This window comes from Salvelinus fontinalis, chromosome 30 (assembly GCF_029448725.1).
Source record: "Salvelinus fontinalis isolate EN_2023a chromosome 30, ASM2944872v1, whole genome shotgun sequence".
Classification (NCBI taxonomy): Eukaryota; Metazoa; Chordata; class Actinopteri; order Salmoniformes; family Salmonidae; genus Salvelinus; species Salvelinus fontinalis.
This window is the reverse complement of record NC_074694.1, coordinates 21217577-21243729: the sequence shown is the minus strand read 5'-3', so window position 1 is coordinate 21243729 and position 26153 is coordinate 21217577. Positions and strand designations below refer to the sequence as shown.

Below are 26153 nucleotides of genomic sequence, written 5' to 3'. Positions count from 1 at the left end.
CAGCTTAATGGACAGGCCTGGTTTCCACTCCCCCATCGCCCTCAGAAAGCCTGCACTGACAGACACACCCAGAGGGTCTCCTGGGTCTGGGCTGGGCTTGCCGTGGGGGAGCAATGTACACTATAGAGCATCACACTAATGGCATACAGGCCTAATCATCTATTCACTCTTTTCAGTGTGTGAACAGGCTTATGTCCTGTTCTCACTTATATAACTGACATCTCCATCGCCCTGTGACTGTCCCCACCGCCCCGCCAACACCTGCCAGGTTGTGCTCTAAATCCACTCACTTTACAGGATTATAATTCAGTTTCAGAGGAAATTAATCCAAGATTACATTTTAGCTCGCAACAGCAACATGACATTGTGGAGCAGTTGGAGCTCAACGTGACATCAACGGATGTGTCACCCCCCCTCAATTAAATTAAATTCAAAGGGCTTTATTGGCAGGGGAAACACATGTTTACATTGCAAATGCAAGTGAAAGAGTGTCTTCCTGGAAAGCAGTTGGCTGGCAGTGTCAATCAGTAGTGTGGTAGTATGACTGACACGTTGGCTTTTCATCTCTGAAGTATTGGACAGCCCGCGTCTGTGATGCTGGGCAGACGAGGAAGTAAATGTCACAGGCATGTGGTTAGAAACCCATAGACAGACAGGGAGGGGTCCATCTCTTGGGTGCGTCTTAATAGTCTAAAGTGGTTTTCTCTCCTAATCTCCTTGTCTTTCATCTCTGATGTTAAAGAATGGGATAGGTGAAAGCACATTTCCTGTGGACATATTCCATTCTGCTTTCACCTAACCCAGTGTTTTCCGATCAGTGTTATGTGAAGCTACAGACCTTTTTTGTAAGGCCACAATGGCGGCCATTGTTTATTTTCTGCAAAATGTTGGGATTTTAGTTTGTGGTCAGCACTGTGTATTATTTGTCTACTCCTCAGATGTCTTTAGGGTCCGCCTGATTTCGAGCAGATAGCTGTCCAGTCACTTGAGCTGCTCTCTGGCAAAAGGTGCTGCATTATTTATTCAGCAGGGACAAATTAGTGAAAGACTGACATGGCTGTCGAGGGGGGACAGGGATGAGTGGCCACTTACAGAAGAGAGTGTGTGTGTGTGTGTGTGTGTGTGTGTGTGTGTGTGTGTGTGTGTGTGTGTGTGTGTGTGTGTGTGTGTGTGTGTGTGTGTGTGTGTGTGTGCAAAGAGAGCTTATTAAATATTTAACAGTTTACTCTTTTAATCGGTGAGGAACCGTCAGAGCCTTCTAGGCCTTCAGATAAGGCCTATATTTCTATTACATATTTACAATAATAGTAATAATTTTCTGATTTAATCTCATCAGTTTGTGTTGGAAAGAGAAGGGTTAATACGCAATAGAAAAATGTATCCAATCAGGATTTTCTTTGGTGGTGTCAGGTAGCCATTGGCTAGGCCTTCAGATGCTGTCATTCAACTGTATTAAAGCAGAATGTTGGAGTGACAGTGGAATGAACCAATGGCATTTTGACTTGCAATGGGTGTGGCCGTAAAAAAAAGTGATTCTCAAAGGTCTGGACATGTCACTATTGAGAGCACAAGAGACCATGAATTCATAAAACAACAGTGGTGTAGAGTACTTAAGTAAAAATACTTTAAAGTACTAATTAAGTCGTTTTTTGGGGGTTTCTGTACTTCACTATTTATATGTTTGACAACTTTTACTTCACTACATTCCTAAAGAAAGTTATGTACTTTTTACTCCAGTTTCAAACTTAGTCTACAAATGATCATCATCTGGTTCGTGGCACAGTTTTCTGTTGCAGCTGGCTTGCTGTTAGCTAGGCTATCTCTTGCTGTTAGCTTGGCTATCTCTTTGAAAATATTGACTGTAAAGCATGGTTGCATTTAAACTTTAGATCTCTGGTTAGTATGATGAACGTGATCAAATATATTTGCAATGGGAAGTTATATCTGGTTTGTTAATTTCATTTTGGACATTAAGTGGTTGAGCTTTTGTATTGTCATGATTTCATGGGGCCTACTGGAGTGAATGGGCTCCTTATTCTTTAACATGATGCTGTGTGTGACTGCTGTCTCCTGTCTATCAGCCGTGTCTATGTGTTTGACCAAAATGGTCTCTCCTTCAGCGCCATGAAGTGCACAGGTATTAAGGTTGCAGTCCTTTCAGCACCATGAGCCTGTCACCTTTGATGTGACACTGTTGTTGTCGCTATTGGTGATAGTGTGATAGTGATGTTGGCTTCCATGAGTTGTGTAATCATGTTGGGTCCATGCCGGTTCTGTCTCTGTGTGTGCTGCAAGCTGAAGCGCGGCCAGGCCTGTTTCATTCATTCGTAATGTCATAAAAAAGCATTGCTCCCCCTTCTGTAGAACTAGAATGGTCTGACTACAGAACATATCATGTCGGGCTTTTTAAGTGATGCTATGTTTTATATATATTTAATGTTATATTCTTAATTTTTGAGTTTGATTCAACGTATTGGAAGAGTTTTGGGCCCTCTGAAGACCTAGGTCCTATAGTCACGGTTCTACACTGCTATTAATGGATGGCCTCCCTCACCCCACCCAAAAAGCATTGCTCTCATACGCAGTAGGACACACACACACACCGTATCTCCAAACAGGTCAGCCTTGCTGGGGTAATGAGGTATAATTAGGACTCTCTGGCTGGTTGTGGAAGAGGACAGAGTGTGTTGAGGGGTGAGAAGAGTGTGTATGTATGTACTGTATGTATGTATGTACAGTTGAAGTTGGATGTTTACATACACCTTAGCCAAATACATTTAAACTCAGTTTTTTCACAATTCCTGACATTTAATCCTAGTAAAAATTCCCTGTCTTAGGTCAGTTAGGATCACTACTTTATTTTAAGAATGTGAAATGTCAGAATAATAGTAGAGAGAATGATTTATTTCAGCTTTTATTTATTTCATCACATTCCCAGTGAGTCAGAAGTTTACATACACTCATTTAGTATTTGGTAGCATCGCCTTTAAATTGTTTAACTTGGGTCAAACGTTTCGGGTAGCCTTTCACAAGCTTCAAGCTTCAAGCTTGAAATTTGGCCCATTCCTCCTGACAGAGCTGGTGTAACTGAGTCAGATTTGTAGGCCTCCTTGCTCACACATGCTTTTTCAGTTCTGCCCACAAATGTTCTATAGGATTGAGGTCAGGGCTTTGTGATGACCACTCCAATACCTTGGCTTTGTTGTCTTTAAGCCATTTTGCCACAACTTTGGAAGTATGCTTTGTCCATTTGGAAGACTCATCTGCAACCAAGCTTTAACTTCCTGACTGATGTCTTGAGATGTTGCTTCAAAATATCCACATAATGTTCCTTTCCTAATGATGCCATCTATTTTGTGAAGTACACCAACCCCACCTGCAGCAAAGCACCCCCACAACATGATGCTGCCACACCTGTCCTTCACGGTTGGGATGGTGTTCTTAGGCTTGCAAGCCTCCCCCTTTTTCCTCCAAACATAACGATGGTCATTATGGCCAAACAGTTCTATTTTTGTTTCACCAGACCAGAGGACATTTCTCCAAAAAGTACGATCTTTGTCCCCATGTGCAGTTGCAAACCATAGTCTGGCTTTTTTATGGCGGTTTTGGAGCAGTGGCTTCTTCCTTGCTGAGCGGCCTTTCAGGTTATGTCGATATAGGACACCAAAGTACGTTCAGAACGCGTCTCCTTCCTGAGCGGTATGACGGCTGCGTGGTCCCATGGTGTTTATACTTGCGTACTATTGTTTGTACAGATGAACGTGTTAACTTCAGGCATTTGGAAATTGCTCCCAAGGATGAACCAGACTTGTGGAGGTCTACAATTTTTTTCTGAGGCCTTTTCCCATCATGTCAAGCAAAGAGGCACTGAGTTTGAAGGTAGGCCTTGAAGTACATCCACAGGTACACCTCCAATTGGCTCAAATGATGTCAATTAGCCTATCAGAAGCTTCTAAAGCCATGACATCATTTTCTGGTATTTTCCAAGCTGTTTAAAGGCACAGTCAACTTGGTGTATGTGAACTTCTGACCCACTGGAATTGTGATACCGTGAATTTATAAGTGAAATAATCTGTCTGTAAACAATTGTTGGAAAAATTACTTGTGTCATGCACAAAGTAGATGTCCTAACTGACTTGCCAAAACTATAGTTTGTTAACAAGAAATGTGTGGAGTGGTTGAAAAACGAGTTTTAATGACTCCAACCTAGTGTATGTAAACTTCCGACTTCAACTGTATGTGTGTATGTTTGTCTTGTATGCTTCTCCTGTCCCTAGTGTTTAGATGCAGGCCCAGTCTTGGCTTCTAGAGTTGTGTTCTGTTCTGTTCTGTTCTGTTCTGGCTGGTGTGAGTGCATTAGCTGCAGGAGCCAGGCCAATCCCCAACCTTGAACTACTCTCTGCTGACACACAGCAGGGTGGCCAGATTGTGTGTTTCAGTTAGTGGTGTGTGCGTGCGCCCGTCCGTGTGTGTGTGTAACATCTCCAGGCGTATCTCTCAGAGGGTCCACTGAGGCAAGCTCCCCGGGTCTCAAGTGTGTATGTCTGTTTTGTAGAACTGTGTTTGCGTGTGTGTTAGGGTTGAGATGATGTTGGAATTTTGTTCCATGCTAATAGAAACGTCTTCATCACACTAATTGACTTTGAAGTGAAGTGCTGTTTGAAAAAGTACCCCGGAGACATGCTTGAAATGTAAACAATTTAAAATTTGGTGTTTTATTCGCTCTTCCTTTGACTTTGTGTGCAACTGGGTGTGTGTTTTCACTGCACACACTGCTGCAGTTTTCCTTCAGCATATCACCAGAGTCATTTCTGTGTTGCCATCCCCAGTTTTGATCTGTGTGCGCACACAAACACAGATATACACACACTAAAGGCTTACGATTGCAAATCAGTTGGCTGTACATTACAGTTTATTTCCTCCTTTACAACATGTGGGTTCCTTGAGTGACATAGCGGTCTATGGCACTGCATTTCCGTGCTAGAGGCATCACTACAGACCCGGGTTTAAGCCCGGGCTGTATCACAACCAGCCGTGATCGGGAGTCCCATAGGTTTGCACACAATTGGCCCAGTGTCGTCCGGGTTAGAGGATGGTTTGGCCGGGGTAGGCTGTCATTGTAAATAAGAATTTGTTTTTAACTGACTTGACTAGTTAAATAAATGTTAAATAAAAAATCTACACAAAAAGTGTTGTTTTCCAACAGAAAATAAACAGATATTCATGGGGTCTGTATTCTGAATCATCCTACTATAATTAAAGTAATGCCTGCCATGCGTGATAGCTGTTGTTTTTTAGACATCAGTTGTACTGTTTCACTTGTATAGCCTGTGCCTTGATCGCTAATTGGAAATTATGATTGATTGACGCTTTGAAAGGGTTTCTTGCCAAGGCTAATCTGGGTAAGAGGTCACTACCACATCAACTCAGTTGGTTGAATTTCACATGCATCCCTTTCTAACTGAATGTGATTACCATAAAGAAATACTACAGTATTTGAAATTGCAATGAGACATTCTATATCACAATACACGTGTGTGTCTCTATGAGGATTCATAGGGGGCTCTGGTGAGTGTATGAGTGCTTCTCAATGTGTTTGTGTGTTTCACAGGGCGTGTGTGTTTTTTTAAGTGTGTCTGTGTATGTGTGTGTGTGAGAGAAGGCTCTGGTGTGTGTCACTCTTCGGGTGCACACTGTCACTGAGACCAGAGATAAAACACAATGTGCTCTGTGTTCTCCCTGCTCCTGTAACCTTGCCCCCCCCCCCCCCTCTCTCTCGCTCGCTCTCTTTCTCTCCCTCTCTTTCTCCCTCTCCCTCTGTCTCATCCATTCTTTATCCCCCCTCTTTGTCTCTCCCTCTCCCAGTTCCCTTCATTCAGTTTTTGACAATAGCGATAAACAGACTAGAAAGACCAAATAGAATAAACAGAAAAAGGAAAGAGAAAATTACCTAGAAACTGTAACTAAGAACTATTCAATGTGTGACTCATTGTAGCACTATGAATGAGCCACAAATACTGTATGCAGTTGTGTGTGTGTGTGTGTGTGTGTGTGTGTGTGTGTGTGTGTGTGTGTGTGTGTGTGTGTGTGTAGTAGTGGATATTCTTCTCAGAATACTATCCCCTCTCTAGCACGGTGTTGGGTGGGCCAGAGCCATAGAGAACAGCCCTGTCATGTGCTTTCACTTTATCAGGAAGGAGAGATACTCCACTGCCAGAGCCAATCCTCATTTAGACAGACTCAGAGATACTCCACTGCCAGAGACAATCCTCATTTAGACAGACTCAGGGATACTCCACTTTGCCAGAGCCAATCCCCATTTAGGGAGACTCAGAGATACTACACTGCCAGAGACAATCCTCATTTAGTCAGACTCGAACAAGAAGGCAGGAGTGCTCAAAGGCCTTTATTTTTGTGCGACTTACCACAGCCTTTGAACACTCAACACTGTGCATAGATGCACGCGCACACACAGACACACACACACACACACACACACACACACACACACACACACACACACACACACACACACACACACAAGGGTGGTGAGGGGTGCAAAGTTGAAGAGCTTTTCCACAGACACGGAGTCGTGTGTCTCTTTATCGCTCCTTTATTGCGAGGGATGGAGGGTGTCGTTGGACATGGCGGGAAGTAAGGAACAGGCGAGAAGATAAGAGGTCTCTGATGAAAAATGCCAGGGAGAGGCATGAAACCAGTCAGATCAGGGTTTGATGGTTGATTGCTGAAAATATGTCAACATCTTTTAACAGACGCCATTCAGCCCAAGGTGTTTTCACAAAACAGCCTCCTCGACCTGGGAGGGAGGGAGGGAGAATGTGTGTGTGTGTGTGTGTGTGTGTGTGTGTGTGTGTGTGTGTGTGTGTGTGTGTGTGTGTGTGTGTGTGTGTGTGTGTGTGTGTGTGTGTGTGTGTGTGTGTGTGTGTGTGTAGGGCGACAGGTAGCCTAGCAGTTAGTGTTGGGCCAGTAACCGAAAGGTCACTAGTTCGAATCCCAGAGCCAACAAGGTGAAAGCTGTCAATGTGCCCTTGAGCAAGGCACTTACCCATAATTGCTTCAGGCTTGCCGTTGATCATGGCTGACCCTGGCCGTGACCGCACACTCCGAGGGTGTCTGAGGGGGAGCTGGGATATGTAAAAAAAATAATTTCCAATTCACACATGCATATAATACACAGTTGAAGTCGGAAGTTTACATACACCTCAGCCAAATACATTTAAACTCAGTTTTTCACAATTCCTGACATTTAATCCTTGTAAATATTCCCTGTTTTAGGTCAGTTAGGATCACCACTTTATTTTAAGAATGTGAAATATCAGAATAATAGTAGAGAGAATGATTTATTTCATCACATTCCCAGTGGGTCAGAAGTTTACATACACTCAATTTGTATTTGGTATCATTGCCTTTGAATTGTTTAACTTGGGTCAAACGTTTTGGCTAGCCTTCCGCAACCTTCCCACAATAAGTTGGTGAATTTTGTCCCATTTCTCCTGACAGAGCTGGTGTAACTGAGTCAGGTTTGTAGGCCTCCTTGCTCGCACACACTTTTTCAGTTCTGCCCACAAATCTCCTATAGGATTGAGGTCAGGGCTTTGTGATGGCCACCCCAATACCATGGCTTTGTTCTCCTTAAGCCATTTTGCCACAACTTTGGAAGTATGCTTGGGGTCATTGTCCATTTGGAAGACCCATTTGCAACCAAGCTTTAACTTCCTGACTGATGTCTTGAGACGTTGCTTCAATATATCCACATAATTTTCCATCCTCATGATGCCATTTATTTTGTGAAGTGCACCAGTCCCTCCTGCAGCAAAGCACCCCCACAACATGATGCTGCCACCCCCGTGCTTCATGGTTTGGTTGTTCTTCGGCTTGCAAGCAACCCCTTTTTCCTCCAAACATAACGATGGTCATTATGGCCAAACAGTTCTATTTTTGTTTCCTCAGACCAGAAGACATTTCTTCAAAAAGTACGATCTTTGTCCCCATGTGCAGTCGCAAACTGTAGTCTGGCTTTTTTATGGCGGTTTTGGAGCAGTGGCTTCTTCCTTGTTGAGCGACCTTTCAGGTCATGTCGATATAGGGCTCGTTTTCCTGTGGATATAGATACTTTTGTACCTGTTTCCTCCAGCATCTTCACAAGGTCCTTTGCTGTTGTTCTGGGATTGATTTGCACTTTTCGCACCAAAGTACGTTAATCTCTAGGAGACAGAACGCGTCTCCTTCCTGAGCGGTATGACGGCTGCGTGGTCCCATGGTGCTTATACTTGCGTACTATTGTTTGTACAGATGAGCGTGGTACCTTCAGGCATTTGGAAATTGCTCCCAAGGATGAACCAGACTTGTGAAGGTCTACAATTTGTTTTTCTGAGGTCTTTGCTGATTTCATTTTATTTCCCCATGATGTCAAGTAAAGAGGCACTGAGTTTGAAGGAAGGCCTTCAAATACATCCACAGGTACACCTCCAATTGACTCAAATGATGTCAATTAGCCTATCAGAAGCTTCTAAAGCCATGACATCATTTTCTGGTATTTTCCAAGCTGTTTAAAGGCACAGTCAACTTAGTGTATGTAAACTTCTGACCCACTGGAATTGTGATACAGTGAATTATAAGTGAAATAATCTGTCTGTAAACAATTGTTGGAAAAATTACTTGTGTCATGCACAAAGTAGATGTCCTAACTGACTTGCCAAAACTATAGTTTGTTAACAAGAAATGTGTGGAGTGGTTGAAAAACGAGTTTTAATGACTCCAACCTAGTGTATGTAAACTTCCGACTTCAACTGTACATGTGTGAAATAGGATAGATATTAGCACCCACACACACGTCTAGGGTCATAAGAAATTATTGTTTTTGCAGCACTAACTGACATAGAGGCACAGTGAGAAGGAGAGTGAGAGAGCCGGATGAAGTGAAAGCTACAGAAATTGAATTGCAGCCTGTGTTTTATATATATTTCCACACTATGAGGTTGGAATAACACTGTGAAATTGTGAAAATTATGATAATGCCATTATGATGAGAACAGCCCTTAGCCATGGTATATTGGCCATATACCACACCCCCTCCTGCCTTATTGTTTAAGTATACCAATAAAAAATAGTTCCAAACCTCTCTGCCAAAAACAGCTCATTTTCATTTTTCCCTCCTCACTCACACCACTCCCAGACAGTCCTAGCAAAATTCTTACTTGACAAATTGCTGTTTGCTACGAAGCTGTTTTGGTTTCTTTTCTTACCATTTTAATTGAAAACAATCACAGTAAGGTACTTAATTGTTACCCAGAAATTATTTGATATTGTGATAAAAACAGCTGAATTGGACATTAAACTATACAATTTAATTTTCTGGTGCATGTGTGTGGTTCTGGGGTGTACTAGTTTAGTTTAGTTTTACTTGCGTTTAAGAGCAGTTGGAGGCCACGGAAGGAGAGTTGTATGGCATTGAAGCTCGTCTGGAGGTTAGTTGACACAGTGTCCAAAGAGGGGCCAGAAGTATACAGAATGGTGTCGTCTGCGTAGAGGTGTATCAGAGAATCACCAGCAGCAAGAGCAACATCATTGATGTATACAGAGAAGAGAGTCGGCCCGAGAATTGAACCCTGTGGCACCCCCATAGACACTGCCAGAGGTCCGGACAACAGACCCTCCGATTTGACACACTGAACTCTATCAGAGAAGTAGTTGGTAAACCAGGCGAGGCAATCATTTGAGAAACCAAGGCTGTCGAGTTTGCCAGTAAGAATGTGGTGATTGACAGAGTCGAAAGCCTTGGCCAGGTCGATGAATACGGCTGCGCAGTAATGTCTCTTATCGATGGCGGTTATGATGTCGTTTAAGACCTTGAGCGTTGCTGAGGTGCACCCATGACCAGCTCTGAAACCAGATTGCATAGCGCATCTACAGATGTAATATACTGCAACTTAAACACATATTCAGTGTGAAAATAGATGATGTACTGTTCTTGCCTAAGGCACTCTATAGTGGTAAAGCACTGCTGTTGCTGCATAAAGATGTGGTTCTATACAAGTCCACAGAAACACCCACACAAATATAAATACACAACTCACATCCTCATCTATTTGGCTTTCTCTCTGGAACCCACTCACATACACAGGACACACAGAAACACAACTCTCTCTCTCTCTCTCTCTCTCTCTCTCTCTCTCGCTCTCTCTCTCTCTCTCTCTCTCTCTCTCTCTCTCTCTCTCTCTCTCTCTCTCTCTCTCTCTCTCTCTCTCTCTTCTCTCTCTCTCTCTCTCTCACTCCTCTCTCTCTCTCTGCTCTCTCTGCTCTCTCTCTCTCTCTCATCTCTCTCTCTCTCTCTTCTCTCTCTCTCTCTCTCTCACTCTCTCTCTCTCTCTCTCTCTCTCTCACTCTCTCTCTCTCTCTCTCTCTCTCTCTCTCTCTCTCTCTCTCTCTCTCTCTCTTACACACACACACTCAGCCTTTCCTTCCTTAGCTGGCGTCTATATTTAGTGGCCACTGCACCTGTGAGACTGAGCGTGCCCAGAAGGCTGTTGATGAATGGGGTCCTGTGACCTCACAGGAAAGGAGGCAGGGGTGGGGGGAGTCGGGGGTCGCATGGCGGGATAACAAACATGTCGCCACTCCACCATGGCTCTGTCTCTACTCCGTCTGGACAACAACATCATCTTTTGAGCAGCACTCAGAGGCCTTCTCAACAGCACTGAGAGGGGAGGCACTATGCAGTAAGAATAGGCTACTTGTCCCTCTCACAGTCTGCATTCTACAGAATGCACTTCAAGAGCACTGATCTACAAAGTGCCCGACATCCTGTTCTTGGCTATCCATCTGTAGTACACTCTTAGCAAAAAGGGTCCTGAAAGGGTTTTTCGGCTGTCCAGGTAGAACCCTTTTTGGTTCCAGGGAGAACTCTTGTGTTCCATGTAAAACCCTCTGTGGAAATGGTTCTACATGGAACACAAAAAAGTTCTACCTGGAACCTAAAGGGTACTACTTGTCATGTTTTTTGTTTTTTTGTGGACCCCAGCAAGAATAGCTGCTGTTTCGGCAAAAGTTAATAGGGATCCCAATAAACGAATAAACCACTACCTGGAACCAAACAGGTTTCTTCAAACGGTTCTTCTTTTAGGTTCTAGATATAACTTTTTTTCTAAGAGTGTAGAGATCTATCTATTATCTATATGTTCTATTTCTATGTGTTTCTGTGGCCTCAAATACAGACGAATGTATTGTCTAACCTACTGCTTCAAAACTATTGTTCCAACATGCTGGCTGGGGAAGAGGCCTACTCCACCCTCTCTCTGTCTCTCTTCTTCCGTCTTTCTCTTCCTCTGTCTTTCTCTCCCTTTTGTCTGTTTACACTGCACATCTTCCAGACGACTACACCGGGGCACGGAACCTTTCTCAGGTTACCAGGGAGGGAGAGATAGGAAGAGAGGGAGCGAGAGAGATTGCAAGGCAGTCAACACCTTACATGTGTGGGCCCTATTTGTTCTGCACTTTACCCCAGGCTGCGGGGGGGGTCCTGTACTGCACTGCTGTACCCTAGAAGGGCTGTATTTACTGGGCTGGCTGTGGGTTTGATGGATGGATCTGGGGCACCTGAAAGAGAGAGAGATGAAGGAAGGCTAGAGTGTTGTATTGTGTTAGGGTGGCTAGAGAAGGCTGCAATATCTATATAATTGTAGCATATAATCTGTGAAAGCCACCTATAGCTGCAGCCTAGTTCTGACATCTGCAAATGTTGCCATATCCCATTTTAGAATGCATTATGGTAAAATGATGGATTTTGTCACTTTAGCGCCTCCTCCTTCACCTCGTATCTAGCCCAAGCCCACGTCCTCTCTGCGGTGGAGATTGCACCAATTCTCAGCAATGTGTGTGCTCAGAACAGGACCAGATGAGGAAATTGCTGGGTGCAGTCTGTGTGTGTGTGTGTCTGTGTGCACTGTGCAGAAGGGGATTATGGATGGGCCGTGGGCGGCTGCTGCCGGTAGAAACTCTCTGAGCCCCAGCCGCCGCGATCCCTGCCCACTCTCTCTTATGAGATGAGCTAACACACACACACACACACACACACACACACACACACACACACACACACACACACACACACACACACACACACACACACACACACACACACACACACACACACACACACACACACACCATAACTCAATCTCATCTGCTTATGCCCAGTAGAGCCCCCAGGGACTTGAGCTCAGGCTTGGCAATCGATGGGCGAGAGTGTGTGTGGGTGGGGGGTATGGTTTAGAGAGGGCTGTGGGTGAACGGATGTATACCGTCCACAAAGCTACAATGTAACACACTCAGGACTGTTCCTGGTCTTAGTATATAAACACTGCAGTATTCAGCAACCCAAGGGCATGCACGTTGTAATACTGCACACGCACACACACACACACACACACACACACACACACACACACACACACACACACACACACACACACACACACACACACACACACACACACACACACACACACACACACACACACACACACACACACACACACACACACACACACACACACACACACACTAGCTCCTGAGAGCCATACCAGAGATACTGTAATGACGAGATGGTCTTGTTTCCACCCTAACATTGGGAGTCGTTTTCCCAAAGGAGGGAAGGCAGGGGGTCTGCCTATCGCTTATCACGTGGACAGATTTTGACGGGTGTGGACCCTCTCTCTTCAGCTCTTCCTCTCTGGCCATACTGAATATTAGCCATTACTGTAGCAGTCTCAGTACCCTCAGAGAGAATGATGTGTGTGTGTGTGTGTGGGGTGGGGGTAGGGGGGGGGGGGGGGGGCGAGGACGAGTCAGACATTGCTGTACACTACTTAATTTTCTACAAACACTGAAATGGTTTCATGCTTCCACACCATACTATACTTCATATTCAGTGTTTCTACTCCAGTAGGAAAGCTGACAGTTTGTTCTGTTTCGTTCTTCTCTCCCAGATTGACTTGGAGCCTGAGGGGAGGGTGTACGTCATCATGGACCTATCTGGATCGTCTAGTGAAGGTAAGTTGGGAGCTGATATAGTATCAGCGATGAGTGTATCTGACTAGTTTACACTGAGGCACAGCTTGCCCAAACGTATGGCCACATGCCCAATTTCTACTTATCCCACGACTGACAAACCTTCCCTCGAAAGTGCATTATTAGAGTTTTATGCCAGATGTTACATTGTATACAGTCCCTATGTATTTATTTGAACAGTGAAGCTAAAAGTTTGAATAATACTCCAGCATTTTGGATTTGAGATCAAACGTTTAATATGAGGTGACAGTACAGAATGTCACTTTCTATTTAGACATAAAAGCACTTTATGTATCTAGTCCCCCCCATTTGAAGGTGTTTAGACAAATTTGCTTATACTGTTTTAAAGTAGTCAAAAGTTACGTGGTTGGACATACACTACCGTTCAAAGGTTTTGGGTCACTTAGATATGTCCTGGTTTTTGAAAGAAAAGCAAAAAATGTTGTCCATTGAAATAACATCATATTGATCAGAAATACAGTGTAGACATTGTTAATGTTGGATATGACTATTGTAGCTAGAAACGGCTGATTTTTAATGGAATATCTACATAGGCGTACAGAGGCCCATTATCAGCAACCTTCACTCCTGTGTTCCAATGGCACGTTGTGTTAGCTAATCCAAGTTTATCATTTTAAAAGGCTAATTGATCATTAGAAAACCCTTTTGCAATTATGTTAGGACAGCTGAAAACTGTTGTTCTGATTAAAGAAGCAATAAAACTGGCCTTCTGTAGACTAGTTGAGTATCTGGAGCATCAGCATTTGTGGGTTATATTACAGGCTCAAAATGGCCAGAAACAAAGAACTTTCTTCTGAAACTCATCAGTCTATTTTTGTTCTGAGAAATGAAGGCTATTCAATGAGAGAAATTGCCAAGAAACTGAAGATCTGGTACAACGCTGTGTACTACTCCATACGGGACTGTTTCGTTTTCGTTTTGTGTCATTCACGTTGTTATTTTTGTATTCTTAGTGTTCAGTTATTAAATTGAATATGGACACTTACAACGCTGCGCTTTGGTCCTCCTCTTCTTCCAACCACGACAAGCGTTACATTCTTATTTGAAAATGACACAATACATTATTTACCATTCATTTCTATTGGGCACAACATAATCTGAAACACAACCAAAACAAACTGCAAATGCATCCAACAAGTTTGTGGAGTTACAAGCTTGATGTACAGTAGTCATTGTGTGCTAGGAATATGGGACCAAATACAGTACCAGTCAAAAGTTTGGACACACCTACTCATTATTTTGACTATTTTCTACATTGTAGAATAATAATGAAGACATCAAAACCATGAAATAACACATATGGAATCATGTAGTAACCAAAAAAGTGTTAAACAATTCAAAATATATTTTATATTTGAGATTATTCAAATATTCACCCTTTGCCTTGATGACAGCTTTGCACACTCTTGGCATTCTCTCAACCAGCTTCATGAGGTAGCCACCTGGAATGCATTTCAATTAACAGGTGTGCCTTGTTAATTTGTGGAATTTCTTTCCTTCTTAATCCGTTTGAGCCAATCAGTTGTGTTGTGACAAGGTAGAGCGGTATACAGAAGTTAGCCCTATTTGGTAAAAGACAAAGTCCATATTATGACAAGAACAGCTCAAATAAGCAAAGAGAAACAACAGTCCATCATTACTTTAAGACCTGAAGGTCAGTCAATCCGGAAAGAACTTTAAATGTTTCTTCAAGTACAGTCGCAAAAACCATCAAGCGCTATGATGAAACTGGCACTCATGAGGACCGCCACAGGAAAGGAAGACTCAGAGTTACCTCTGCTGTCGAGGATAAGTTCATTAGAGTTACCAGACTCAGATTGCAGCCCAAATAAATGCTTATTGAGTAACAGACACATCTCAATATCAACTGTTCAGAGTAGACTGCATGAATCAGGCCTTCATGGTCTAATGGCTGCAAAGAAAACACTACTAAAGGACACCAATAATTAGAAGAGACTTGCTTGGGCCAAGAATCACGAGCAATGGACATTAGACCGGTGGAAATCTGTCCTTTGGTCTGATGAGTCCAAATGAGAGATTTCCGCGGTGTGGTTCCCACCGTGAAGCATGGAGGAGGAGGTGTGAGGGTGTGGGGGTGCTTTGCTCCCGAGTGGCGCAGCGGTCTAAGTCACTGCATCTCAGTGCAAGAGGCGTCACTACAGTCCCTGGTTCAAATTTAGGCTGTATCATATCCGGCCGTGATTGGGAGTCCCATAGGGTGGCACACAATTGGCCCAGCGTTGTCCAGGTTTGGCCGGGGTAGGCCGTCATTTTAAATAAGAATTTGTTCTTAACTGACTTGCCTAAAAAAAAAACCATAAAGGTTTTAAAAAAAGTTTTTTACAACAAATGTTTTGCTGTTAGTGATTTATTTTCAATTCAAGGCATACTTAACCAGCATGGCTACCACAGCATTCTGCAGCGATACACCATCCCATCTGGTTTGCGCTTAGTGGGACCATCATTTGTTTTTCAGCAGGACAATTACCCAACACACCTCCAGGCTGTGTAAGGGCTATTTGACCAAGAAGGAGAGTGATGGAGTGCTGCAACAGATGACTTGGCCTCCACAATCTTCGGAACTCAACCCAATTGAGATGGTTTGGAATGACTTGGACCGCGGAGTGAAGGAAAAGCAGCCAACAAGTGCTCAGCATATGTGGAAACTCCTTCAAGACTGTTGGAAAAGCATTCCTCATGAAGCTGGTTGAAAGAATGCCAAGAGTGTGCAAAGCTGTCATCAAGGCAAAGGGTGACTGGATTGGCTAGCACTGACCAAGCTCTGATTGGTTTGCATGCTCCCATTCAAAAAGTAGATCTGTAAATTCTCTCTTTCAATTTCTTCCCTCCATCCTCTCCTTCTCCTGGATGCTGATTAGAGCAACTAAAAGGAGAAGTCCCTCTCATCTGTCTCTTTCTCTTGTCATTCTCTCACCCCCTTATTTAGGGTGGCTGGATCACTCAACATGATGTCACTGATGTGTCACTCAAACACGGGGGTGGTAGTGCTCTGTCACAGTACGTCACACTCACCTATTTCTCACGAGGCTTCAATTCTTTAATTCGGTTCTTGCTCCTTTCTTCTCTAGTCTTTCTCTCTCTCTCATTCTATCTCTCCGTAATGTGACTGTGGCCATGAGAGAAGTGTACATGAGTCAGAGTTTCAAGCTCCCTTATCATTGTTACGTCAGGAAATGGACAGTTAGCATTTCCTGTGACTTGCTAGTGTGAGCGAGTCATTGGACAGTGGCAGGAAAAAGACCTTGTCGTCATAGAGCGGCAACCATCTGTTTGTTCCTGTCTGGGGTGAAGAACAACAATAATAATATACACTGAGATTCATCATCAACTATTTTATCATAAGTACTCTGATTATTTCAATACCATTATCATGAATAAGTGTATCACGCCAGTACATTTCAAAGCTTTTCCTGAGACGGATAGGGTTAGGTTTAAGTCTGTGAGTGAATTAGCTGTACATATTTTAGCTGTACATTCGTTGTTGTAAAAGCTGATTTGCTTTGATAGTAAAAGGCACTCATGTCCTTTCCTAGCTAGGTAGGTCAGAGCAAGGGTAGTGTCTTCAGCACCTGTATTATAAGACAGAGGATGTGTAAAACAGGGTAGTTATAAGGCGTCCTGTGTGTAGCTGGTGTGAGAGTCAGGCGCAGGACAGCAGATACGAGTAAATAAACGCGCTTTACTCAAAAAAGACAAATATACAAAGTAACATCTTGAGCACACACAGACAGACCGAAATTTACAATAAACAATCACTCACAAAAACCATGTGGGGAACAGAGGGTTAAATAATGAACAAGTGATTGTGGGATTGACAACAGGTGTGTGAAACAAAGACAAAGCAAATGGAAAATAAAAAGTGGATCGGCAGTAGCTAGAAAGCCAGTGACGTCAACCGCCGAACGCCGCGCGAACAAAAAGAGGGACCGACTTCGGCGGAAGTCGTGACAGTAGTGTCTTCATCAGCTGTATTATAAGACAGAGGATGTGTAAAACAGGGTAGTGTAGAGAGCAAGGGCAGTGCTTTCCTCTGCCTTTGGCTACAGATGGTTGTTAATTCATGCATTATAGCCCTGACTGTAGCTTTCGGCTGTAGGATTCTCTCTTTCAGTGTATCTTTACATATTCATTAATTATACAATTGTACACACATAGTTATCATTATTGTAGTTATCAGAGAAGTAATTTTACTATGCCTGCTGCTTTGAATAAAAGTAATTTAACTGGGAAGGGAGGATAAGAGCACTGTCCTCATAATGTGTACTGTATGTGTAAATGTGTGTGCACGCACGTTAGAGTGTGTGTCTGTGTCAGTGTTTGTGTGTGTGACCTCTCATTTACCCCACAAGAACTCTTCTCTCTTCTAACCAGTGTCTTCCTCTCCCACTACTCGTGTTGCACTCAATCGCTACGTTGATGACCTGTGTCAAGTCCATAATCAATACAGGGATCAATATGTAGAACACATAATCCTGACGCTAGTTAGACTCAGGCGGGTTAAAGAGATGTAGGAACACAGAGTTCTGACACACAGACATGCGTTATAGCGGTGTTGTAACTGTGTTGTTCGTTCAGATTGTGGCTGTAGGGTCAAAGCTCTGCTTAAGGACAAAGCATCAAGTTGGAGAAGTGTTAGTGAGGAAAGGCAGAGTACAGGCAGATCCCCTGTCAACCATGTTGAGAGTATGCCCAACTCGCTGAGGGAAGAACAAAAGAGGAGAGAGAGGGAAAAGGAGAGAGGGAGAGAAAGACAGGAGTGTGAGCGGCTTGTTTTGTACAAAAGGAGCTGGCAGGCATCTGTGATGAGACTCACTGGCTGCCTGCCTCCCGTCAGTACTGGTCTGCATCAACAGGCCCTTACACACACACACCACACACACAGGGAGAGAGCACAAGTCAAAGGCAGTCAGGTAGTAAGTATAGGTGTGTAGAGTTTTAGAGTGATATAAAAGGAAACTGTATTTTTATAAGTGCAGACAGATTTTTGTGATGCATGATTGTGCCCACTCCTGTACTCACTGCAAGGCAACTCTAATACCATGCTCTGTTGTGAAAAGTAGACTTTTCTAAGGTTCAGCTTTGAAAGCAGTATCTTGCCACAGAGCCAGCCTCTACTAACTCCAATCCATTAACCACTTCTCCTTTCTTCAGCTGAAATATTGTAACACTTTCTAGAATGCTGTCTTAACATTGCTATCTTCACAGATCAGATCACTTGTCAGGTTTTAAATTATGAGAACAGGCCATTCTGTATGGGCTCTACCTTTATATCATAAGTGAAGCTATGACCTTACCTAGCATAAATGTGCTGGAAGTGCTCCTTGCATGACTGGGCTACAGCACTAGAAGTGATGAACTACAGTTCCCATCATTCAGTGGTGCAAGGATGTCATTCGTTCTCATAGGAGGTAAACTGATGGAGGAAGGGACTGGGCTCTTTAGTGCATTCTGGGGGAGTGAGGCAGAACATTTTGCTCCCTCAAAAGCACCATGAAGATTTAATCTGCTGGGTCAAGTTGTTTGTTATGAACCTTCTCTCTCTCTCTCTCTTTCTCCCTCCTCTCTCTCTCTCTCTCTCTCTCTTTCTCCCTCCTCTCTCTCTCTCTCTCTCTCTCTCTTTCTCCCTTCTCTCTCTCTCTCTCTTTCTCCCTCCTCTCTCTCTCTTTCTCCCTCCTTCTCTCTATCCTTCTCTCTTCTCTCTCGCTCGCTCTCTTTCTCCCTCTCTCTCTCTTTCTCCCTCCTTCTCTCTATCCTTCTCTCTTCTCTCTCACTCGCTCTCTCTCCCTCCTCTCAATTCAATTCAAGGGGCTTTATTGGCATGTGAAACATGTGTTAACATTGCCAAAGCAAGTGAGGTAGATAATATACGAAAGTGAAATAAACAATAAACATTAACAGTTAACATTACACTCACCGAAGTTTCAAAAGAATAAAGTAATTTCAAATGTCATATTATGTACAGTGTTGTAACAATGTACAAATGGTTAAAGTACAAAGGGGAAAATAAATAGGCATAAACATGGGTTGTATTTACAATGGTGTTTGTTCTTCACAGGTTGACCTTTTGTTGTGGCAACAGGTTACAAACCTTGCTGCAGTGATGGCACACTGTGGTAATTCACTCAGTAGATATGGGAGTTTATCAAAATCTCTCTCACTCTCTTTCCCTCCATCTCTCTCTCTCTCTCTCCTTGTATTTCTCCCTCTATCTCTCTCTCTCTCTCCTTGTGTCTCTCTTTAGTAAGAGCTTTGATAATGATACGCAAAGTATTAGGAATTTGGGGTATTTGAGAGAGTGAAGGAGATAGAGAGGGAGAGAGATACAGTATATAGAAGGGAAAGAGAGATGGAGGGAGAGAGTGAAGGAGGGAGGGAGGTACATTAATTAGTGAAGTGGATTCTCTGAAATGGAGCTGCTGTTACATTATAGCAAAATGAAAGAGAAAGAGAGTCGGGATGAGTTACAGGAATACAGGAAATGCCTCTCACCTCCATAAAAGCCCTTCTATCCTACTTTACTCCATTTCTCCCTGTCTCTCTCCCTGTGTCTGTCTGTTCCCTCTGTCTGTCTCTCCATGTGTCTGTCTGTTCTCTCTGTCTGTCTGTCTGTCTCTCCCTGTGTCTGTCTGTCCCCTCTGTCTGTCTGTCTGTCTCTCTCTCCCTGTGTCTGTCTGTCCCCTCAGTCTGTCTCTCCCTGTGTCTGTCTGTTCCCTCTGTCTGTCTCTCCCTGTGTCTGTCTGTCCCCTCTGTCTGTCTGTCTGTCTCTCCCTGTGTCTGTCTGTCCCCTCTGTCTGTCTGTCTCTCTCTCCCTGTGTCTGTCTGTCCCCTCTGTCTGTCTCTCCCTGTGTCTGTCTGTCCCCTCTGTCTGTCTCTGTCTGTGTCTGTCTGTCCCCTCTGTCTGTCTGTCTGTCTGTCTGTCTGTCTGTCTGTCTGTCTGTCTCTCCCTGTGTCTGTCTGTCCCCTCTGTCTGTCTGTCTGTCGCTCCCTGTGTCTGTCTGTCCCCTCTGTCTTTCTCTGTCTTTCTCTGTCTGTCTCTGTCTCTGTCTGTCTGTCCCCCCTGTCTGTCTCTCCCTGTGTCTGTCTGTCCCCTCTGTCTGTCTCTGTCTGTCTCTCCCTGTGTCTATCTGTCCCCTCTGTCTGTCTGTCCCCTCTGTCTGTCTCTGTCTGTCCCTGTCTCTGTCTGTCCCTGTCTCTGTCTGTCCCTGTCTCTGTCTGTCTCTCCCTGTGTCTGTCTGTCCCCTCTGTCGTGTCTGTCTCTGTCTGTCTCTCCCTGTGTCTATCTGTCCCCTCTGTCTGTCTGTCTGTCCCCTCTGTCTGTCTCTGTCTGTCTCTCCCTGTGTCTGTCTGTCCCCTCTGTCGTGTCTGTCTCTGTCTGTCTCTCCCTGTGTCTATCTGTCCCCTCTGTCTGTCTGTCTGTCCCCTCTGTCTGTCTGTCTGTTTCTCCCTGTGCCAGCCTGTCTGTCTTTCCATGGTAAATCCTGTGGGTACCAATGGCCTGCTGTCGCCAGGCTTAGTGCAGACTGATCCTCGGGGCCAGTACTAATTGGGCAGTCTGGCTCTATGGCACAATTCTGGCTGTGGATGTGTGATTGATACCAGCACATGTAGTCGTCCTCCTCTCTCTCTCTCTCTCTCTCTCTCTCTCTCTCTCTCTCTCTCTCTCTCTCTCTCTCTCTCTCTCTCTCTCTCTCTCTCTTCCTCACACACACACACACACACACACACACACACACACACACACACACACACACACACACACACACACACACACACACACACACACACACACAGAGTGACGATGATGTCTTCATTAAACACACTGTAGGCAAATGCTCTATTGGGCCTCACCGCGTCAAGCCTAACCTCTTAACACTATGACTGTCAGGACCAAGCGCCGAAAGACCAAAGCATCTTTATTGAGTTGTGTACAGGCCAGGGTTATGTTGGCAGCTCAGAGCTAAGGGTGTGTATACTACAGTGGATTATGTTGGTCAGACTCAGTGACATACAGACTCTGACAGAACAGTATAGTACAGTATGATAGCAGTAAAGTACAGTATGATAACAGTATAATACAGTATGAGAACAGTATAGTACAGTATGATAACACTATAGTACAGTATGATAACACTATAGTACAGTATGATAACAGTATAGTACAGTATGATAACAGTATAATAGTATGATAACAGTATAATAGTATGATACCTGTATAATACAGTATGAGAACAGTATAGTACAGTATGATAACAGTAAAGTACAGTATGATAACAGTATAATACAGTATGAGAACAGTATAGTACAGTATGATAACACTATAGTACAGTATGATACCTGTATAATACAGTATGAGAACAGTATAGTACAGTATGATAACAGTAAAGTGCAGTATGATATCAGTATAGTACGGTACAGTATGATAACAGTATAGTACAGTATGATAACAGTATAGTACAGTATGATAACAGTATAGTACAGTACAGTAGGATGACAGTATAGTACAGTATGATAACAGTATAGTACAGTATGATAACAGTATAGTACGGTACAGTAGGATAACAGTATAGTACAGTATGATAACCGTAAAGTACAGTATGATATCAGTATAGTACAGCATGATAACAGTATAGTACAGTATGATAACAGTAAAGTACAGTATGATATCACTATAGTACGGTACAGTAGGATAACTGTATAGTACAGTATGATAACAGTAAAGTACAGTATGATATCTGTATAGTACGGTACAGTATGATAACATTATAGTACAGCTTGATAACAGTATAGTACAGTACAGTATCATAACAGTATAGTACAGTATGATAACAGTAAAGTACAGTATGATAGAAGTATAGTACAGTACAGTATGATAATAGTATAGTACAGTATGATAACAATATAGTAAAGTACAGCATGATAACAGTATAGTACAGTACAGTATGATACCATTATAGTACAGCATGATAGCAGTATAGTACAGTACAGTATGATAACATTATAGTACAGTATGATAACAGTATAGTACAGTACAGTATGAGGAACGTATAGTACATTACAGTATGATAACATTATAGTACAGTATGATAACAGTATAGTACAGTACAGTATGATAACAGTATAGTATAGGACAGTATGATAACAGTACATTATATTACAGTGTGATAACAGTATAGTATACTATAGTACATTTTGTTACCGTATAGTAAAGTATGATAACAGTATAGTGTACTACAGTACAGTGTGATAACAATATAGTACATTATGCTAACAGTATAGTGAAATACAGTACAGTATGATAACAACACAGTACAGTATGATAACAGTATAGTGTACTACAGTACAGTATGATGACGGTATAATACAGTATAGTATGATACTAATATATTATAGTACAATATGATAACAGTACATTATAGTACAGTATGATAACAGTTTAGTACGACAACAGTATAGTATGGTATGATAGCAGTGTAGTATAGGGCAGTATGATAACAATATAGTACAGTATAGTGTACTACAGTACAGTATGATAACAGTATAGTGTACTACAGTACAGTATGATGACGTTATAGTACAGTACAGTATGATACCAATATATTGTAGTACAATATGATAACAGTAGAGCACAGTACAGTATGATAACAGTATAGTACGTTATAATAACAATAAAGTATAGTACAGTATGATAACAGTATATTACAGTGTGATTAGAGTACAGTGCAGTATGATACCACTATAGTATAGGAGAGTATGATAACAATATATTATAGTACAGTATGATAACAGTATTGTATAGTACAGTATGATACCAGTATAGTATAGTACAGTACAGTATGATAACAGAACACTATAGTACAGTATGGCAACAGTACAGTGCAGTATGAAAACAATATATTATAGTACAGTATGGCAACAGTACAGTGCAGTATGACAACACTATATTATAGTACAGTATGATGCAAGTACAGTATAGTACAGTATGATATCAGTACAGTATAGTATAGTACAGTATGATAACAGTATAGTACAGTATATCAGTATAGTACAGTATGATAACAATATATTATAGCACAGTATGATAACAGTATAATACAGTATGATATCAGTACAGTATGATAACAATATATTATAGTACAGTATGATATCAGTACAGTATAATACATTATGATGAACGTACAGTATAGTACAGTATGATATCAGCACAGTATAGTATAGTACAGTATGATATCAGTATAGTACAGTATGATATCAGTATTGTACAGTATGATAACAGTATAGTACAGTATGATATTGGTACAGTATAGTACAGTATGATGGAAGTACAGTATAGTACAGTATGCTATCAGTATAGTACAGTATGATATCAGTACAGTGTAGAACAGTATGATGAAAGTACAGTATAGTACAGTATGACATCAGTATAGTATAGTACAGTATGATGTCAGTATACTATAGTACAGTATGATAACAGTAAAGTCTAGTACAGTACACACACCCAGCTATGTTGTTCAGTTTTCCTCTATGGCTCCTGGCTAATTTAGATCTTGTGAGTGAAGCACAGTGTCTGATTGTTTTTGTGTGTATGAAGGCAACGGTTAGCTAGCGGTCGTAGACCAACCTTTTCCACCCTGTTTTTTGCCGACTACCCACTATTCAGTGGCGCTAGCCTCCTTTTAGCATTGCTATCATGGACACATTAGAGCCAATAGTGTGTTATTTCCTCTAGAGTTGGGCAGTACCCAGATTTTCATATCATCATACTGGTATATACGGTATTACCTGCTTAGTACAAAAGGGGGCGCCAAAAAACGTCTATTGGGTATGATAATATATGCTAACGAGCGCAAACGAAAATAAACGAAATCCAGCTCATGAAATTATACATACAGTATATAGGTAGGAGCTGCTCAGTGTCATGTTTGTTGTGTTTTATACATACAGTATATAGGTAGGAGCTGCTCAGTGTCATGTTTGTTGTGTTTTAAACATACAGTATATAGGTAGGAGCTGCTCAGTGTCATGTTTGTTGTGTTTTATACATACAGTATATAGGTAGGAGCTGCTCAATGTCATGTTTGTTGTGTTTTATACATACAGTATATAGGTAGGAGCTGCTCAATGTCATGTTTGTTGTGTTTTAAACATACAGTATATAGGTAGGAGCTGCTCAATGTCATGTTTGTTGTGTTTTATACATACAGTATATAGGTAGGAGCTGCTCAATGTCATGTTTGTTGTGTTTTATACATACAGTATATAGGTAGGAGCTGCTCAATGTCATGTTTGTTGTGTTTTATACATACAGTATATAGGTAGGAGCTGCTCAATGTCATGTTTGTTGAGTTAGGACATTTATAAGCGAATGTGATTGAGAAATATTGTGAACGAGAGACATTTTGCAAATGAACAAGGTTTTGACCTGTGCTTGTCTGAAGGAAAGACGGTACTGGCTCTGAAGCAGCATGTGTAGGCTACACGCTGGGTCTGGGTGGTGTAAGGGCTGTCTCTCTCCTCATCCTCGGACGAGGAGAGGAGAGAAGGATCATCAGACCAAAATGCAGCTTTCGGGAAATAAGCCATCTTTTTATTTACAACGACGATGGCAACACGAAACAAAACACTTTCAAATATACAAAACAAGAAAACGACGTTGACGAAACCTGAACATAAACTTACATAACTAAACGTAAACTCACGGACAGGAAACAGACGACATCAAAATAAATGAACAGCCAAACAGTCCCGTATGGTACATACATTCGACGACACAGGAGACAATCACCCACACCCAAACAGTGAGAACACCCTACCTAAATATGACTCTTAATTAGAGGAGAACGCAAAACACCTGCCTCTAATTAAGAGCCATACCAGGCAACCAAAACCAACATAGAAACAGATAACATAGACTGCCCACCCAAAACACATGCCCTGACCTAAACACATACAAAAAACAACATAAAACAGGTCAGGACCGTTACAGAACCCCCCCCTCAAGGTGCGAACGCCGGGCGCACCAGCACAAAGTCCAGGGGAGGGTCTGGGTGGGCAGTTGACCACGGTGGTGGCTCCGGCTCTGGACGCTGTCCCCACACCACCATAGTCACTCCCCGCTTCTGTCTTCCCCTCCCAATGACCACCCTAAAACTAACATCCCCTAAATGAATGGCCAGCACCGGGAGAAGGGGCAGCACCGGGACAAGGGGCAGCACCGGGACAAGGGGCAGCACCGGGACAAGGGGCAGCACCGGGACAAGGGGCAGCACCGGGACAAGGGGCAGCACCGGGACAAGGGGCAGCACCAGGATAAAGACCAGCACCGGGATAAGGGGCAGCACCGGGACAAGGGGCAGCACCGGGACAAGGGGCAGCACCGGTACAAGGGGCAGCACCGGTACAAGGGGCAGCACCGGGACAAGGGGCAACACCGGGACAAGGGGCAGGTCCCGGCTGATATACTCAGGCAGATCCTGACTGAACGGCTCTCGACGCTCATGGCTGGCTGACGGCTCTCGACGCTCATGGCAGGCTGACGGCTCTCGACGCTCATGGCAGGCTGACGGCTCTCGACGCTCATGGCAGGCTGACGGCTCTCGACGCTCATGGCAGGCTGACGGCTCTCGACGCTCATGGCGGGCTGACGGCTCTCGACGCTCATGGCGGGCTGACGGCTCTCGACGCTCATGGCTCTCTGACGGCTCTGGCTGCTCATGGCTCGCTGGCGGCTCTGGCAGATCCTGTCTGGTTGGCGGCTCTGGCAGATCCTGTCTGGTTGGCGGCTCTGGCAGATCCTGTCTGGTTGGCGGCTCTGGCAGATCCTGTCTGGCGGGCGGCTCTAGCGGCTCCTGTCTGGCGGGCGGCTCTAGCGGCTCCTGTCTGGCGGACGGCTCTGTAGGCTCATGGCAGACGGGCGGCTTTGCAGGCTCATGGCAGACGGGCGGCTTTGCAGGCTCATGGCAGACGGATGGCTCAGACGGCGCTGGGGAGACGGATGGCTCAGATGGCGCTGGGGAGACGGATGG

General features: G+C 43.4%; 1 protein-coding gene across 1 annotated transcript in view; it reads left to right on the top strand.

The window, feature by feature from the left end:
• Positions 1-26153, top strand: part of LOC129828793 (protein kinase C epsilon type-like) — a 150508-nt gene that overhangs the window by 29197 nt on the left and 95158 nt on the right. Inside the window, exon 2 of the mRNA XM_055890003.1 lies at positions 13008-13071. Coding sequence (XP_055745978.1) covers positions 13008-13071 — 64 coding nt within the window. The remainder of the gene's footprint in view (positions 1-13007; positions 13072-26153) is intronic.